At 35.4% G+C, this 16,301-nt stretch overlaps 1 protein-coding gene across 1 annotated transcript; it reads left to right on the forward strand.

Annotated features, from left to right (window-relative positions):
• Positions 1 to 2,702: 2,702 nt before the first annotated feature.
• On the forward strand, positions 2,703 to 7,364 carry LOC130944483 (kinesin-like protein KIN-7E). Its single transcript, XM_057872821.1, has 12 exons — positions 2,703 to 2,892; positions 2,978 to 3,067; positions 3,326 to 3,426; positions 3,515 to 3,628; positions 3,715 to 3,796; positions 3,889 to 3,956; positions 4,046 to 4,111; positions 4,196 to 4,320; positions 4,737 to 5,055; positions 5,217 to 6,188; positions 6,579 to 6,883; positions 7,028 to 7,364. The coding sequence occupies exons 1-12, from the start codon at positions 2,703 to 2,705 to the stop codon at positions 7,362 to 7,364; spliced, it is 2,769 nt and encodes a 922-aa protein (XP_057728804.1).
• Positions 7,365 to 16,301: the final 8,937 nt, after the last annotated feature.

Here is a 16,301-nt window from a genome sequence, read left to right on the forward strand (position 1 = left end):
ATGTTTAAAATCCTAATTAATTAAACTCATTGAAGGCAAACACATTTATACTTAGACACGTAAAATTATGATTTATTTATTTAAAATTTTATAGAATATTTTAGAGCATATTATTATTTAAACAAATAACAAGAAAGTTTGTAGTAGAAATAAAAGAATAATCTTTCAACGATTGTTTATTAAAAAAATATGAGTCAACTAATCTAAATTAGAAAATTTCATCATTCAATTGTCCTAATAATCATTTTAAATCGAAAAAAAGTTTTATTTAGGTAGATTGTACTTAAATGAAAAAAATTATTATGCAATTATTTTAAGATAAATAATTTTCTCATTTTAAACTCAACATTTTTATGATTGAGTTACTATTTTAAGCATAATAAATTTAATAATTATTGATTCTAACCACTTAAATTTATTTTGATATGCCTTCATTGGAATTTTAAAAATTTTAATGCTTGAGCTTACAAGCTACAAATTGAAAGAACTCACAACAGGAATCCATGAAATTAAAAAATTAAAAAATAAAAAAATCTGACATTCAATAAATGAAAATATCAACTCTTAGATTCTAGAATCACAATATACAAACTTTGATTAAAAAATATTTTTTGATTAAAAAAATCTAACTTTTAAACTCATAAATTGAGGTGGTAACTTACTATTAATAGAAGTTACGGTCAGGGTTCGAACTTTATAAAAAAATAAGCAAAATAAAAAAGTTCCACCTTAAAGAATGAGACTCTTGGATTGAGATTTGAAAGACATAAGAAGTTTGGGAGCCTGTTCAGGAAAATTCCTATAAGCCCAATACTAAAATCTGAGTTCAAGAGTATAAGAAGTTCTAAAAAATCAATTTGATGATTAAGTATTCTTTCGAATTTCAAATAATATGTTACAAAGAGAACTTTAACTTCTCATAACTCATTCTAATACCTAATAACTCAATTTTATGAGGTTAATTGTTACATTATAACCATTATTCTACTATTAAAAGAGACTGTTACAACATTAATTGTATATAAGTCTAAAAACACCATACGAAGGGAAATCACAATAAGACATCAAACATCTTATAATAAAAGTAGTTCATAAAAAGAACAACCCATGTAAGAGAAGTTTGTAATATCATAATCTCATAATATATGCACTATTCGATCTAAATACGTACACTCTCCAGTATGATCTCTATTTTAGTTCTTCTTGCGATCTATAATTATTATAACCCACGTCAACTTGAACGTCGAAATTCTTGCAGTTACTTTCCCATCATTGGAGATGACGAATTTGAAATATTAAAAATTTGGAATAGGAAGATAATGACAATATCATGTTTCTAACTTATTTTCTATAATTTTATTTAGATAACTCTTAAATTCAGAAAAAAAATACTTATAAACAATTACTATTTTGGTGGCATTAGTGAATTTTTTTTTTCAAAGTTGGTGGCATTATTGATTACCGTTTAAGAATAGTTAATAATTTAGCATATTAATATTTTAAATCTCCATAAGTTACACATTTGAATTTCGAAAATATATCTCAATGTAATTTAATATTAGTATATTACACTTGTTACTATTTAAGATTGTAGATTATTATAGATGTAGATATTTGTATCGGTATCGTATACGTTGATGGAAAATTTATTATATGATTATTGGAATATACTAAAATCGTATATTTAATAAACGTAGCAAATCATAAGATATTATATTATAACAAGTATGTACTACAAAATTATGGAAGGTAATAATGCCATTGGTATTTATGCAAATTACTACTATTTTTAATTTTAAATTGGCGAGGGCGTAATTAATAGCTTGTCGTACGATCAACGATGTGTCAGACTGTCAGCCAGAATATGTTTGAATTTTAGTTATCAATTGGGTTTACTTTCTTTTATCCTTATTTAGACATTGATATGCATGTAAAGCATCCAAAAGTAAAAATTTCAAGTTGCGCTGCATCGAAGAAAATAGAGGAAATAGTGCTTTTGTGAAACCAAAAAACAAGAGCGAGGAAAATAAGGAAAAATAGTTCTTGACTTGAGCGCACTTATCGCAGCAGAGCCCCACAAATTTTAATTTGCAACGCAACAAAAGGTCAAGGAAAACCAGGGTAATAAGGTCAATAACAGGGTGAAGGAGGGACAAAATTGTGAATCAAATCAAATATTCTGTTGTTAACGGACAAAAGGTTTTATTTGGCGCGCTGAAGCGGGATCCGAGAGTTGAGGAAGAAAAAAGGGAACAGGAATACAAACCGTTTTGCCATAAACACCAAAATCTTCACTCCGTTGTCTCTATCTCCGGCCACTCACCGCCGTGAGAGGTTGGAGAAACGGTACGTATCACCTAATACTTTTTTCCCTCCAATCATCCATTTTTGAATAATTAATGACCATAGATACAGATATAAATATCATAATCCTTCCTTTTCAATTCATGCTTCAGCATAGTTGATTTGATTTTTCATGTGTTTGTTTTACATAGGGGTGAGACGCAAATTTCAGCTGCAAAGAAGAATGAAATATGAGCAGTGAAGCAGATAACGTAACGCTGAAAAAACGTAATGAATCAGGTTGTTGTTGCTGCTACAGTTGCAAGTGCATGTGCAAGGTTATCGTTCTGGGTGTTGTGTTAGTGTGTTGAGTGCGATTCGACACAACGCGTGGTGGCGTTGGTGTTGGCGTCTTTTAAATGGCAAAGATGAGAGAGCCGGGATCCGAGACACCTACCTCAAACTGCGAGGAGGAGAAGATTTTTGTTTCGATTCGAGTAAGGCCTTTGAATGATAGAGAAAGGTGGAGGCGCGATGCGTCTGAATGGGAGTGCATTTCTGGAAACACCATCAGATACAAGAATGGTCCAACAGATGGCTACACTTTTGGTACGAAATACAAGTCATAATTTTAAGAATTTTCTCTTAAATTCTGATTATGACATGTAAAGATTGAATCATTTATTTGAAACAGACAGGGTATATGGGGAGAAGAGCTCCACGCAGCAAGTTTATGAGCAGGGGATCAAGGAAATTGTCCTTTCAGTTGTTAGTGGCATCAATTGTGAGTAGCAACCCTTCTTGATTTAATGTCTTGGATGGTGGATTTTATTCTATTTTTATTATATGAAATCAAATGAATAAATTTCAATCAAATATTTTCTTAGTTTTATTTATAGTTTAATTTATGTATAAATTTGTTAATTTTAAAATTATTAACTTTTAAATTAATTTATATGTTTTATAAATTATATATCCATTGAGTCACCAAAAAAGAAAAGTATATATCCATTGTCTAAATCTAGTTTGAATGTAATTTTAGGTAGCGTTTTTGCATACGGACAAACAAGCAGTGGGAAGACTTACACCATGAAAGGAATTACTGAATATGCAATAGATGATATATATGACTACATAGAGAAGGTATAAAGAAATTCTAGTTATTTCGGTCTCAAATTGATGATTTTATGATGATGCTACCAAAACATGACATTTTATTGTTGTGTCCCAGCAACATGGGAGAGACTACATTATGAAGTTCTCTGCGATGGAAATATATAATGAAGCAGTTAAAGACCTTCTTACTGCAAATTCTCCTCCACTTAGATTGCTTGATGATCCAGAGGTAAATTTACTATTTATTTTTTGGACGTGCAAGCGTTCTTGGCTTTAGTTCTTTTGACTAGTTGAGAATCTATGTGCCTCAAACAGAAAGGGACTATTGTTGAAAGACTTACAGAGGAGACTCTCACAGAGAGGAGCCACTTGCAGGAACTCCTTTCAACATGCGCAGGTATTGGTGACTTGGTATCTATTTAGTTTTATACTCTTACCGCTTTTGATGCTTTTCAAAGATTTTAACGCACATCTGCAAATATCTTGCAGCTCATAGGACAACGGAAGAAACAGCCATGAATGAGACTAGCTCCAGATCTCATCAAATTCTTCGATTGGTATCCACTTTATTATAAAACTAGTTAATATTTTTTACCAAAATACTCTTATTTTATTCCTAACCTTACCCAAAATGATGAAATTACAGACAGTTGAAAGTAACCCTACTGATTATGTAGGCACTACACGTTCTGGTACACTTATAGCCAGTGTGGTACGATTTTTACTCGTTTTGTCCTATACATGTGTGTGCGTGCACGCGTGTTAATAGAAAATAAAAATTAGTTTCTTTCTACAGAATTTCGTTGATCTGGCCGGGAGCGAGCGTGCTTCTCAAGCATTATCAGCAGGCACAAGATTGAGAGAAGGTAGCCACATAAATCGAAGTTTGCTGACCCTTGGAACTGTAATTCGGAAACTAAGGTATTCTAAAATTCAAAATTTTTACATCCAGTTGCTCTGTATTATGCTTTAAGTTTGATTGCTCTGAAGTAGTAGAAGAATATTATGATAATCTATTGAAAATGTTGAGTGCGTGTTCTACTATCTGAAGAGTGTAATTGGTACGTTAAAGTATTCTAAAAAACCAAAGTGTTTGATGTTGATGTACTGTATCCTAATTGATAATCTATTCTCTCTTGTTGTTTAGCATGTATATTCGTTGACTTAATAGATCTTTATTGCTTCTTCCTACCCACTTGCCAACCTAATCTGAAGTAAAAGTTCCATTTTTTTTCAAAAAAAATCAGAAGAAAAAGAAAGGGGTGATTAAACATTATTTCTCTACCTTCATTTTCAAATAGATTGTCTAAATTCTAATCCACTATTGTTCATTGCAGCAAGGAAAGAAATGGACACATACCTTACAGAGACTCTAAGCTTACTCGTATTCTACAAAATTCTTTAGGCGGCAATGCAAGAACAGCAATCATTTGCACCATTAGTCCGGCGCGAAGCCAGGTTGAGCAATCGAAAAATACCCTACTCTTTGCTGCTACTGCCAAGCAGGTGACTACTAATGCTAAGGTCAATGTGGTCATGTCCGATAAGGTCTTGGTACAGCAACTACAGAAAGAGTTGGCTAGAATGGAGAATGAGTTGAAGGGCTTCAGTTCAAATTCTGCTATACTAAAGGAGAGAGAGCTTCTGATTGAACAGGTAAGGGAAGATTCAATAATGTGTATCCTCACTATGATATTTCAAACTCTTTGTATCCTTTTAAGAAACATACAAACTATAAAAGATAAATATCATAGAGTACATAATTTGATCTCATTAATTTTTATTCACTTTGTTCTTCTTGATTTGAAAATATGCAGATGGAACAGAAGATCAAGGAGTTGACTGAACAACGTGATCTCTTTCAATCTCGTGTTGAAAATTTGCTCCAGACAAATACTCAAGTTGAGACTCCTCGTCATCGCAGAAGAACATCCAGTGTGTCTAATTTAACTGCAAAACTTTTACAGCATCAAGAGAATATGGAAGATGACTTTCTTTTGGATGGCAGTCCTCCCACATTTGCTGGGCCTGATCCATGTCATGGTTGGGAGGAGATATCTAGGGAAGCCGGTTCTGAAGATAGTATCAGAGAAGTTCAATGTGTTGATACATCCCTTCATGCTTTGAAACAAAGTGGAGGAAATACCCCCATGATACAGGTCACACATGTAGTTACTAAATCATCATCGAGGAATGAGCATAAAGGATTGGATCATGTTGCTGAACTTAATAGTCAAGATTTTCTGAAGCCAACAGTTCAGGACACTGAAAATACCAACGAACCTTGCCATGTTGAGGACCTTTCAGAGTACCCAAATGAGTCCCCATATATTTCTTGCAAGCCCATGTTGGCTGCTCATGCTACTCCAATGTCTCCAGCTGCTCAAATAATCAAGGTGGATTGGGAACCTGCATCACTTCATCATGCCAAAAGGTTGCAGCAAAAGGTTATGTCATACTCATCACCTTCTTGGTTAGGTAAGTTTGACCAGGAATTTGCATCACCTTCTCGATTTGCCGGACTGCAACAGACACCAACTAGGGTTGAACAGGAATATTCTGATTGCTTGGATTACCTCCCTGAGGAGCCATATAAATCGCCAATGCAAGTTACTACACGAAAATCATCTAGAAAATATTCTCAAATTGGTGAGACCAATGCTCTAGTTCCAGTAGAATCCGATGTTGATTCTGACGGGGAGGATACTGCAAGTGTTCTCAATTTCGCTGTAAGAATGAATGAGAAGTCTAGGTCAAAGCTATCGAAGAAGAACTCTAACGATCAATTGGTAAGCATAGAAATAGATTTTTAGATCCAATTGACAAGCATATAGAGATTATTCCATGTGTTCAAAATGTATTCATGTTTTAGACAGGACTATAAACAACATACATGGCTTTTTAATAAGTTAGAATATGATTATAAACAACTTGTATATTGCATATTTAAGAATGAAAATTATATATATAAAATTTTTACCAAAAAATATTTTGTTAAAAATAACAATTTTATTACTTGGATGTAGTTCTGTTTTCATGTCCAAGACATCTGCACATGGAGAGTAGAAAATCTTATTCAGTATTCTTTCAACAAAAACTCCCTCAAGTTTTATCCTCTAACAACAAGCATTCTGCATGAAGATTTTATACTTGTATATTTTATTTTAAATGTGTTATAGGTTCATGGAAAGTCATATGTAGTCAATAAACGTCTAAGCAAAATAAAAGGTATGGGTTTCTATGAATGCGCGGGAGCTATGACACCTTCCAGATTTGAGAGACAGCAGAAAGATATAGTGGAACTTTGGCATGCATGTAATGTACCACTTGTACACAGATCCTATTTTTTCCTTCTCATCAAGGGTGAACTTGCGGATACTGTGTACTTGGATGTTGAGCTCCGACGTTTGTCCTTTCTTCAGCACACATTTTCTACTGGAGCTGACATTACAGGACAAGGTCTAGATGTCACACCTAATTCAAGGTAAAATCTGTGTTTATTAAGTATATTTTTAACATGCAATTCACCCTTCCATCTGCAAGGATGACCAATTCATATTAATAAACAATTTTAACTGTGATTGCCCATATAGTGTAAGACATGTGATCATATGTTTTTGTTTGATAGCCTGAAGGCTCTAAATCGTGAGAGGAAGATGCTAAGCAAGCAAGTGCACAAGAAATTTTCCTATAAGGAAAGACTGCAACTATACCAGAGGTGGGGTATTGATTTGAATACTAAGCACAGAAGCATACAATTGGCATATCTGCTATGGACCAACACAGAGTTGAACCACGCAAGGGAAAGTGCAACACTTGTTGCTAGGCTTGTTGGATTGATAGACTCGGGTGATGATTCAAAGAAGAGTTTTGGATTTGGCTTCGGCTTCGGCTTCTTGGCCCGACGCAAGAGCAGCACTGTTAAACCCGATAACTGGAAGGAGAATATGACTACCGTTGGATAGAAACATAAGCCAGCATTTTTTTATATTGACATTTAATTCATGTGGTTGATTCAATTTGTATTCTGGTCATCTTCATATTTTACTCGACTTCTAGGTTCTGGTTGTACATTGGAGAGAATTTTAAGATCATAGTGATTGTTTAATTTATTCCATTAATTCAAATAAAACCTTTGCTGTTACATCTCTAAGAAACTCTTTCCGCTCCCATCGAGTCTTTTAACATATTAGTGAAGCCTTTAGGAATCCTTCATGCTTCAAGAGAATGTGTTTATACGCTACGGTTTAGTATGGAAGCGTAAATGTGTTCATTCAATATACAATACATAGATCTTAATACGTTAATTCAAAGTTGGTTTAAGGTGAGACCTAATTTTCTTGTGCAATTTAAATAATACAGCTACGCTTGTGTTCTTAGGTATATATATATATATATATATATATATATATATATATAACTTATTCAACTTCACCATGTTTAGACAACTTGTCAAACCTAGACATGCAAGGCCCATGCCTTTATAACTGAAACATTTATTTTATTTTTTTGGAAAATGGACAAATCAATTTACTTCACATTTTTTGTCTAGATTTAATTATACTCATAAATCAAACAAATATGTTTTTAATAATCTAGATGTTTGTACCAGGAGCAAGTTCACGAACTAGGGGAGTTAGATATAAAAAAACCTAGCTTCAGCACGTGCAGAACTAGGCTGGGAGGGCAACCTGCAAGACGCTCCGATACTAAAATTAGTTAAGTATTTGAGTAGTATATGTGATTCGAGATTTACCTGTTGAGTGCCCTTCCCTTTTATTCCTTCCCTTTAGAGCTGCCATTACATGAGATTTATTGCCTTTATGTTGTAGTCTTAATGTCACGATATGGTGATTTCTCGACTTAATGGCATTTTCGTTTGTGTTAGAATCGAACGCCATTCTTTAACATCAGATTCTCGTTTGATGGCTATTTCCTCACGTGACTATTTGTTCGAATAGTATACCTAACTCGGGTCCCTGGACCTTGGTGCTTTCGTCGAGGATATTCGAGTTTATGAAGTCAGGTTTTTCCTTGAATTAGAGCCTTAAGGCTGCGTTTGGTTATATCTTAGACATAGACATAGACACTGAGATACATATTAAGAAGATACAACACAAAATACATGTATATATATTTTGTGTTTTGCAAAACAAATATGCAAGACACACAAAATATTAAAATGTCTATAATACCTCTATCTTCTACCTTTGTCATAATTACCACAGTGAATTTTATTCTATCACCATCTATTTTTCTTATCCATTATCATTCGTATAATCAAAAATAAATTATTTAGATATCAGAAAATTTTAATACTTTCACCAACAAATTCAATAATATTAAAATATACAGAGATGAATAATAAAAAAATGAACCTTTTTTTTTGGAAAAAAATAGAAAAATGAAGAAAGAGGTAGAAAGAAAGAAAAATGGACAGAAAGTAAAATCAGAGAGAGCAGTAGTAGCAGACTGAAGAGGAAGAGGGAGAGAAACGGTGGTGTGAGCCGTGAAGAGGAAAAGAAAGAGAGGTAGCGGCGAGAAGAAAGCGAAGGCAGCAGGGGATCTGAACAAAATAAGGAGGAGGTGTGACAGATCTGGACCAAGGGAGCAAGGGAATCTTCTCTGTGTAAACGGATTCTTCTCTGGTCTTTGGACACGTTGGAACCACATGAGTTTACCGGGGTGGAGCACAACGGCAACGACGGATCTGTATCTAAACAAATAGTGGAGAAAGAAAGATGAAAAGAGAAGGGTGCAGTGACAACGGCAGTGGCGATGACAGAGAGAAAAGAAAGTGACAAAGGAAATAGGGAGAAAGAAGGAGAGAAGAGGAAGAGGGGGGAGCTTTTGAGAAGAAGAATGAGGAAGGAGAATATGAAAAAAGGGGTTAAGATTAAGGGATAAGAATGGTATTTTAAAAAATAATTAGGGGTAAAAGAGTAAAAGTTTGTGTCTCGTATAATGTGTCTCAGTGTCTCATCTTTTTTAAAGGATGTCAAATACATGTATTTTATGTATGTTTGTGTATTCTCATATTTTTAAAAAATTAGTATCTTAACAACCAAATATTGTACATGTGTACCCATGTCTATGTCTTTTATGGACATGCACATGAAACAAACGCACTCTAAGGGGTTTATTAAGGAAACTAAATTTTCTTTTAGTCTTCTTTGGCGCGGTTATAGTTTTTTTCGTTTTACGAACTATCAGCCCGCTTTCAATTTCTCTCTCCAGCAATAAATACAACATTAACTTAAGATTAAATAATCTTTCACTTTCCTTTTCAACAAAAAATATTTCACCTTCCTAATCATCTTTCAAACGAGAGCATTTTTCCTTTTTCTTTGTAAGCTTCCTCCTGTTCTGTTCTTCTTCGTCGCACTCTCCGTCACACCAGAGGGAACTATTTGTTCTTTCCGGCGTTGTTTGGTCTCCTTCTTTCATTGCACTATCCGTCGCATTAATTTGATAAGGTTAATGAAGTTTTTGTTCTCTATTATTTTGTTAGTGAATTTTCCTCAAGTCTTTTATTACTTTGTGTATTTTGTTATTCCTGGTACTGTTTATTCAAAACTTCCTTGCATTTTCCTGCATTCGCTATCTTTGATTAGGATCGATGTAGTAGGGGCACTACTAATTTAAGTTTTCCTAAACAGTGTGACAATTTTTGTTTTGCCCTCATTTTGCACATTCTTCTGCATTTTTCAAAATTGTGATGAATTTGCATTATCTAAGTAAGCATTAGAATTTTCTGGCCCTTAGTAACATAATGGTGGTAACGTAGTGGTGGTGTCTCTGTAGGTTTCTCTGTGATGGCAAGTAAAAATGTCATCGTGAACTGTGGACGCAGTGGTGTTGCCAGCTAGCCGAGACCCCGACCTGCCTTTCTTTCGCGAATGAATAGCAAACTTGAGGTGGATATCTATTCTTGGATTTTCGAGGAGGTTAAGGCTACCCCTTCCAACATAACCCAAGAGGAGCTTGACAATTTGAGGAAGATTAGGATTATATTTAACTCCTACTTGAGCAACTTATACATTTTTCCGTCCCTAGGTCTAGGGACAGGTTATGCCATATCAACGAGCATGCCGATACTGTCCCGAACTGGTTATGGATGTACGAGACCTTGTTCTTGCGAATTAGGGTTTGGTTGTCTTTTTCCGACTTCCAAGTGAGCGTGCTAACTCACTCTAGGTATGCTCCTTCCCAACTCCATCCAAATAGTTGGGCCATTATTCATAGTTTTCGAGCTTTTGTATTTGTTTTTAGATATCGAGCCCTATCTTAGAGTCTTCTTTTATTTTTTATTTTTTTACTTTGACTATTCCCCTCAAATTGCAAGGTCGTGGGTTCATCTCCTTCCGAGGTGTTTGGTGCGGTATTTTATAACCCACAAACTAACCGGCAAGTGCACCGGATCGTACCAAGTAATACCTTACGTGAGTAAGGGTCGATCCCACGAGGATTGATGGATCAAGCAACAATAATTGATTGATTGGCTTAGTTAGGCAAGCAGAAAAGAGTGTTTGGATGTTCAAAAGGTTCAAGTTCAAATTCAGAATATCAAAAGGATAGACAAATAAATAAGTTGGGAATAAAATATTGAGAAGGCAATTAAGGCTTCAGAGTTATCTATTTTTCCAGATTTAACTTTTCTTACTAACTATTTTAATTATGTAGGATTTAATTTATGGCAAACTATATGTGACTAGACCCTAATTCCTTAGACCTTTCTAGTCTCCTCTAAAATTCATTAACTGCCAATTCCTTGGTCAATTAATTCCAATTAGAGGGTGATTGATCAAATTCCATTTTATATGCCACAAAAATTCTAATTACCCAAAATTAAAAGGATTATATGTCACGTATCCTGTTAAATCCAAATAATTAAAATTTAGGAGAATATGTTTTCAAGCTGTTGTTCAAGTAAAGAGCTTTTCCAAGTTTTACAAGAATTCAAATAGAAAGAGGGTCATACTTCCGTTCTACCCAAATTCATAAAATAAAGAGCGAAAAACAATTCTTAAAGTATAAATCCATACATGAGTTAAAATAGAAAAAGCAATAAAATCAATCCATACAAATAGACAGAGCTCCTAACCTTAACAATGGAGGTTTAGTTGCTCATGGAATACGGAATGTAAAATTGTATAGAATTTCCTAATGGAATCCCCCTAATGGAATGTCCCAACAGAACCCCCCTTAATGGAACCTCTCCAATAGAAGAGAAGTCTCCCCTTTTTATAACTAATCCTAATTAATTTAAAATCTAATATCTAAAATTAAGATAATATCTTTTCCTATTTTAAAATCAAATTTGAATTTAAATCAGAATTAACTAACTACTCCGTGTCTTGTAACGTGGGGACCACTTGGCTTCACTGGATCCGCGCTTAACTTGGGTGCTAAAATGGGGCCTAGAAATCACCCCCAGCGGTTTCTGCATTTTCTGCACGTGGCGCATGTCACGCGTTCACGTTGATGGTCTTTTTCGTGAGTCACGCGGACGCGTCGGTCATACGAATGCGTCGCTGAGCAAATCATCAATTCACGCGTACGCGTCAGTCATGTGCACGCGTCGCCATGGATACCTCTAAATCATGCGCACGCGTCAGGCACGCGTGCGCGTCACTCCTCGCTGCCATCTCCTTTGATTCTTGTGCTGCAAAAACTCCATCAAATCCAGTCGAATGCTACCTAAAATAAACAAAATTACAAAAGACTCAAAGTAGTATCCATATTGGCTAAAAGATAATTAATTTTTTATTAAACTCAACAAATTAGATGCAAATTCACTAGGAAAAGATAGGAAAGATGCTCACGCATTAGTGTCCCAAATAGAAAAATTTTTACTTTGATTAAAGAGTCATACCATGGGTATAAGAAAAAATTCTTCAAGATTGAAGGGATAGAGGGTACAACCCCTTTTTCATGACCCTGGAAGGTGGGAAATTTTAATTTTTATTGGAATTATAATGTTTCCTCCCCAAAAATCCGAGTCGGTGACGTTAATGATTCTGAACTTCTGAGCATTAATTTACTAATGATATTGTGGAATGAACGTCCCCTTGTTTTAAGGCATATATTAATAAATGAGCAAGTTGTTTGGACTATTATCAGTAAGCTTTGTTTTTTTTGTACTCATGATTTTGTACATTTTTTAGTTTCTTGATCTCATGAGTTTATATTGCTCATGTTTTAGTTAATATGGCTAGGGGACTTGTTGCCATTGCCGAGATGAAGAGAAGGTTGTCTGCCCAACCTTCTATCAATGTAAGTGGTGACAGAGTCTCCTCCTCCGTCACTATCAGTCGCCCGCCACAATCTTGGGGATTGAGAAAAGCGGAAAAGGGCAAGATCCTAAGGTCCAGATCCTGGAAGAAGATTCCCCTGCCAACTCTCCAACTAGAAAAAAAATTAAAACGTGTTGGACAAAGTGATGATGTTTTTTGAGTCCCTATCTCTGTTAAGCATGTGCTAGATAAAGGTTTTCGAGCTCCCAACTTCGTGGATCATCATTTCATGGATGAAGACACGAAGGTGGTGCTTGCCAAGATGCCTTTGGAAGACACCTTTCCTTGAGTTCAGAGAATGCTCCTCCGCTCGGCTACTTATGTTCGTGATGCTGAGGTAGAAATCTCAAGCCTCCGCTCAGACTTCCTATTAAAGGATAAGGTAATAGCTAATGCCAACGTCCAGATCCAGAAGTTGAATACCTTGGTTACCATTTTTCAAGAAAAGGAAACCTCCCTTGAAAATGAGGTCAAAGTCCTTAAAGAGGTGAAGGTTACTTCCGATTTAAGGGAAGAAAAGTTGAATAAGCAGGTTTTTGAGTTGATAAGAAGGATTGAGAAGCTCGAGATTTCGGTAAAAAAGGTGAAGCAAGCAGCTATGGATGAAATTTTTGTTGTTGAATGCAACATACTTTATCAGATTAAACTGAGGGTTCCCAACTTGGACGTCTCCGAAGTCGATGCCTTCAAGAAGGTAGTGGATGGAAAGGTTATTTCTGGTGCACGAAAATTACACTCACACTATGTAATTTCGCACAACTAACCAGCAAGTGCACTGGGTCGTCCAAGTAATACCTTACGTGAGTAAGGGTCGATCCCACGGAGATTGCCGGCTTGAAGCAAACTATGGTTATCTTATTATTCTTAGTCAGGAAACCAATAGGATTCTTTAGTTTCAGTTGTAAAAAGTGAAAGAGCATAAAATGAGTATTTGTTACGCAGTAACGGAGAATGTGTTGGAGTTTTGGAGATGCTTTGTCTTCTAAATTTCTGCTTTCTCCCTATCTTCTTTTTGACGCACGTAAGGTTCCTCCTATGGCAAGTTGTGTGTTAGTGGATCACCATTGTCAATGGCTACCATCCGTCTTCTCAGTGAAAATGGTCCATGTGCGCTGTCACCGCACGGCTAATCATCTGTCGGTTCTCACTCATGCTGGAATAGGATCCATTGATCCTTTTGCGTCTGTCACTACGCCCAACCCTTGTGAGTTTGAAGCTCGTCACAGTCATTCAATCCCTAAATCCTACTCGGAATACCACAGACAAGGTTTAGACTTTCCGGATTCTTAAGAATGCTGCCAATGGATTCTAGCTTATACCACGAAGACTCTGATTAAGGAATCCAAGAGATACTCATTCAATCTAATGTAGAACAGAGGTGGTTGTCAGACACGCATTCATAGGTTGAGAATGGTGATGAGTGTCATGGATCATCACATTCGTCATATTGAAATACGAATGAATATCTTAGATAGAAACAAGCGTGTTTGAATGGAAAACAGAAGTAATTGCATTAATTCATTGAGACACAGCAGAACTCCTCATCCCCCAACAATGGAGTTTAGAGACTCATGCCATCAAAGAGTATAAAGTTTCAGATCTAAAAATGTCATGAGGTCCAAAATAAGTCTCTAAAAGTTGTTTAAATACTAAACTAGTAACCTAGGTTTACAGAAAATGAGTAAACTAAGATAGATAGTTCAGAAATCCACTTCTGAGACCCACTTGGTGTGTGCTGGGGCTGAGACTTGAGCTTTTCATGTGCTTGGGCTGTTTCTGGAGTTAAACAACAGGTTGTATCCTGTTTTGGGTGTTTAACTCCAACTGGTAATCTGTTTCTAGCGTTTAACGCCAGAATGGAACATAGAACTGGCGTTAAACGCCAGTTTACGTCATTTATCTTCGAGAAAAGTATGGATTATTATATATTGATGGAAAGCCCTGGATGTCTACTTTCCAACCCAATTGAGAGCACGCCAATTGGACTCTTGTATCTCCAAAAAATCCATTTCCAGTGCAGGGAGGTCAGAATCCAACAACATCAGCAGTCCTTTTTTTCAGCCTGAATCAGATTTTTGCTCAACTCCCTCAATTTCAGCCAGAAAATACCTGAAATCATAGAAAAATACACAAACTCATAGTAAAGTCCAGAAATATGAATTTTGCCTAAAAACTAATAAAAACATACTGAAAAGTAGCTAGAACCTACTAAAAACTACCTAAAAACAATGCCAAAAAGCGTATAAATTATCCGCTCATCACAACACCAAACTTAAATTGTTGCTTGTCCCCAAGCAACTAAAAATCAAATAGGATAAAAAGAAGAGAATATACTATAAATTCCAAAATACCAATGAAGCTTAGTTCTAATTAGATGAGCGAGACTAGTAGCTTTTTGCTTCTGAACAGTTTTGGCATCTCACTTTATCCTTTGAAGTTTAGAATGATTGGCATCTATAAGAACTCAGAATTCAGATAGTGTTATTGATTCTCCTAGTTTAGTATGTTGATTCTTGAACACAGCTACTTTATGAGTCTTGGCCGTGACCCTAAGCACTTTGTTTTCCAGTATTACCACCGGATACATAAATGCCACAGACACATAACTGGGTGAACCTTTTCAGATTGTTACTTAGCTTTGCTAAAGTCCCCAATTAGAGGTGTTCAGAGCTTTTAAGCACACTCTCTTGCTTTGGATCACGACTTTAACCACTTAGTCTCAAGCTTTTCACTTGGACCTGCATGCCACAAGCACATGGTTAGGGACAGCTTGATTTAGCCGCTTAGGCCTGGATTTATTTCCTTGGGCCCTCCTATCCATTGATGCTCAAAGCCTTGGATCCTTTTTTTTTACCCTTGCCTTTTGGTTTTAAGGGCTATTGGCTTTTTCTGCTTGCTTTTTCTTTTTCTTTTATATTTTTTTCGCCATTTTTTTCGCAAGCTTTTGTTATTCACTGCTTTTTCTTGCTTCAAGAATCAATTTTATGATTTTTCAGATTATCAATAACATTTCTCTTGTTCATCATTCTTTCAAGAGCCAACAATTTTAACATTCATAAACAACAAGATAAAAAATATGTACTGTTTAAGCATTCATTTAGAAAACAAAAATTATTGTTACCACATCAATATAATTAAACTAATTTCAAGGATGAATTCGAAACTCATGCGCTTCTTGTTCTTTTGTATTAAAAATATTTTTCATTTAAGAAAGGTGAAGGATTCATGAAATTATTCATAGCCTTAAGACATAGACGCTAGACACTAATGATCATGTAATAAAGACACAAACATAGACAAACATGAAGCTCAAAAAATCGAAAAACAGAAAAATAAGATCAAGGAGATTAAGGAATGAGTCCACCTTAGTGAGGGTAGCGTCTTCCTCTTGAAGAACCAAAGGTGCTCTTGAGCTCCTCTATGTCTCTTCCTTTCCTCTGTTGCTTGATCCCTAGTGATTTTGGTGCTCCTATCCTTAGTTGCTTCCAATAATTGTGTGGAGAAAAATGTATCCCTTGAGGTATCTCAGGGATTTATTGATGAGGGAATTCCTTATGCTCTTATTGAGGTCCATGAGTGGGCTCTCTTGATGTGCAGTCAAATGTT

This window comes from Arachis stenosperma, chromosome 8 (assembly GCF_014773155.1).
Source record: "Arachis stenosperma cultivar V10309 chromosome 8, arast.V10309.gnm1.PFL2, whole genome shotgun sequence".
In the NCBI taxonomy this organism is placed as follows: Eukaryota; Viridiplantae; Streptophyta; class Magnoliopsida; order Fabales; family Fabaceae; genus Arachis; species Arachis stenosperma.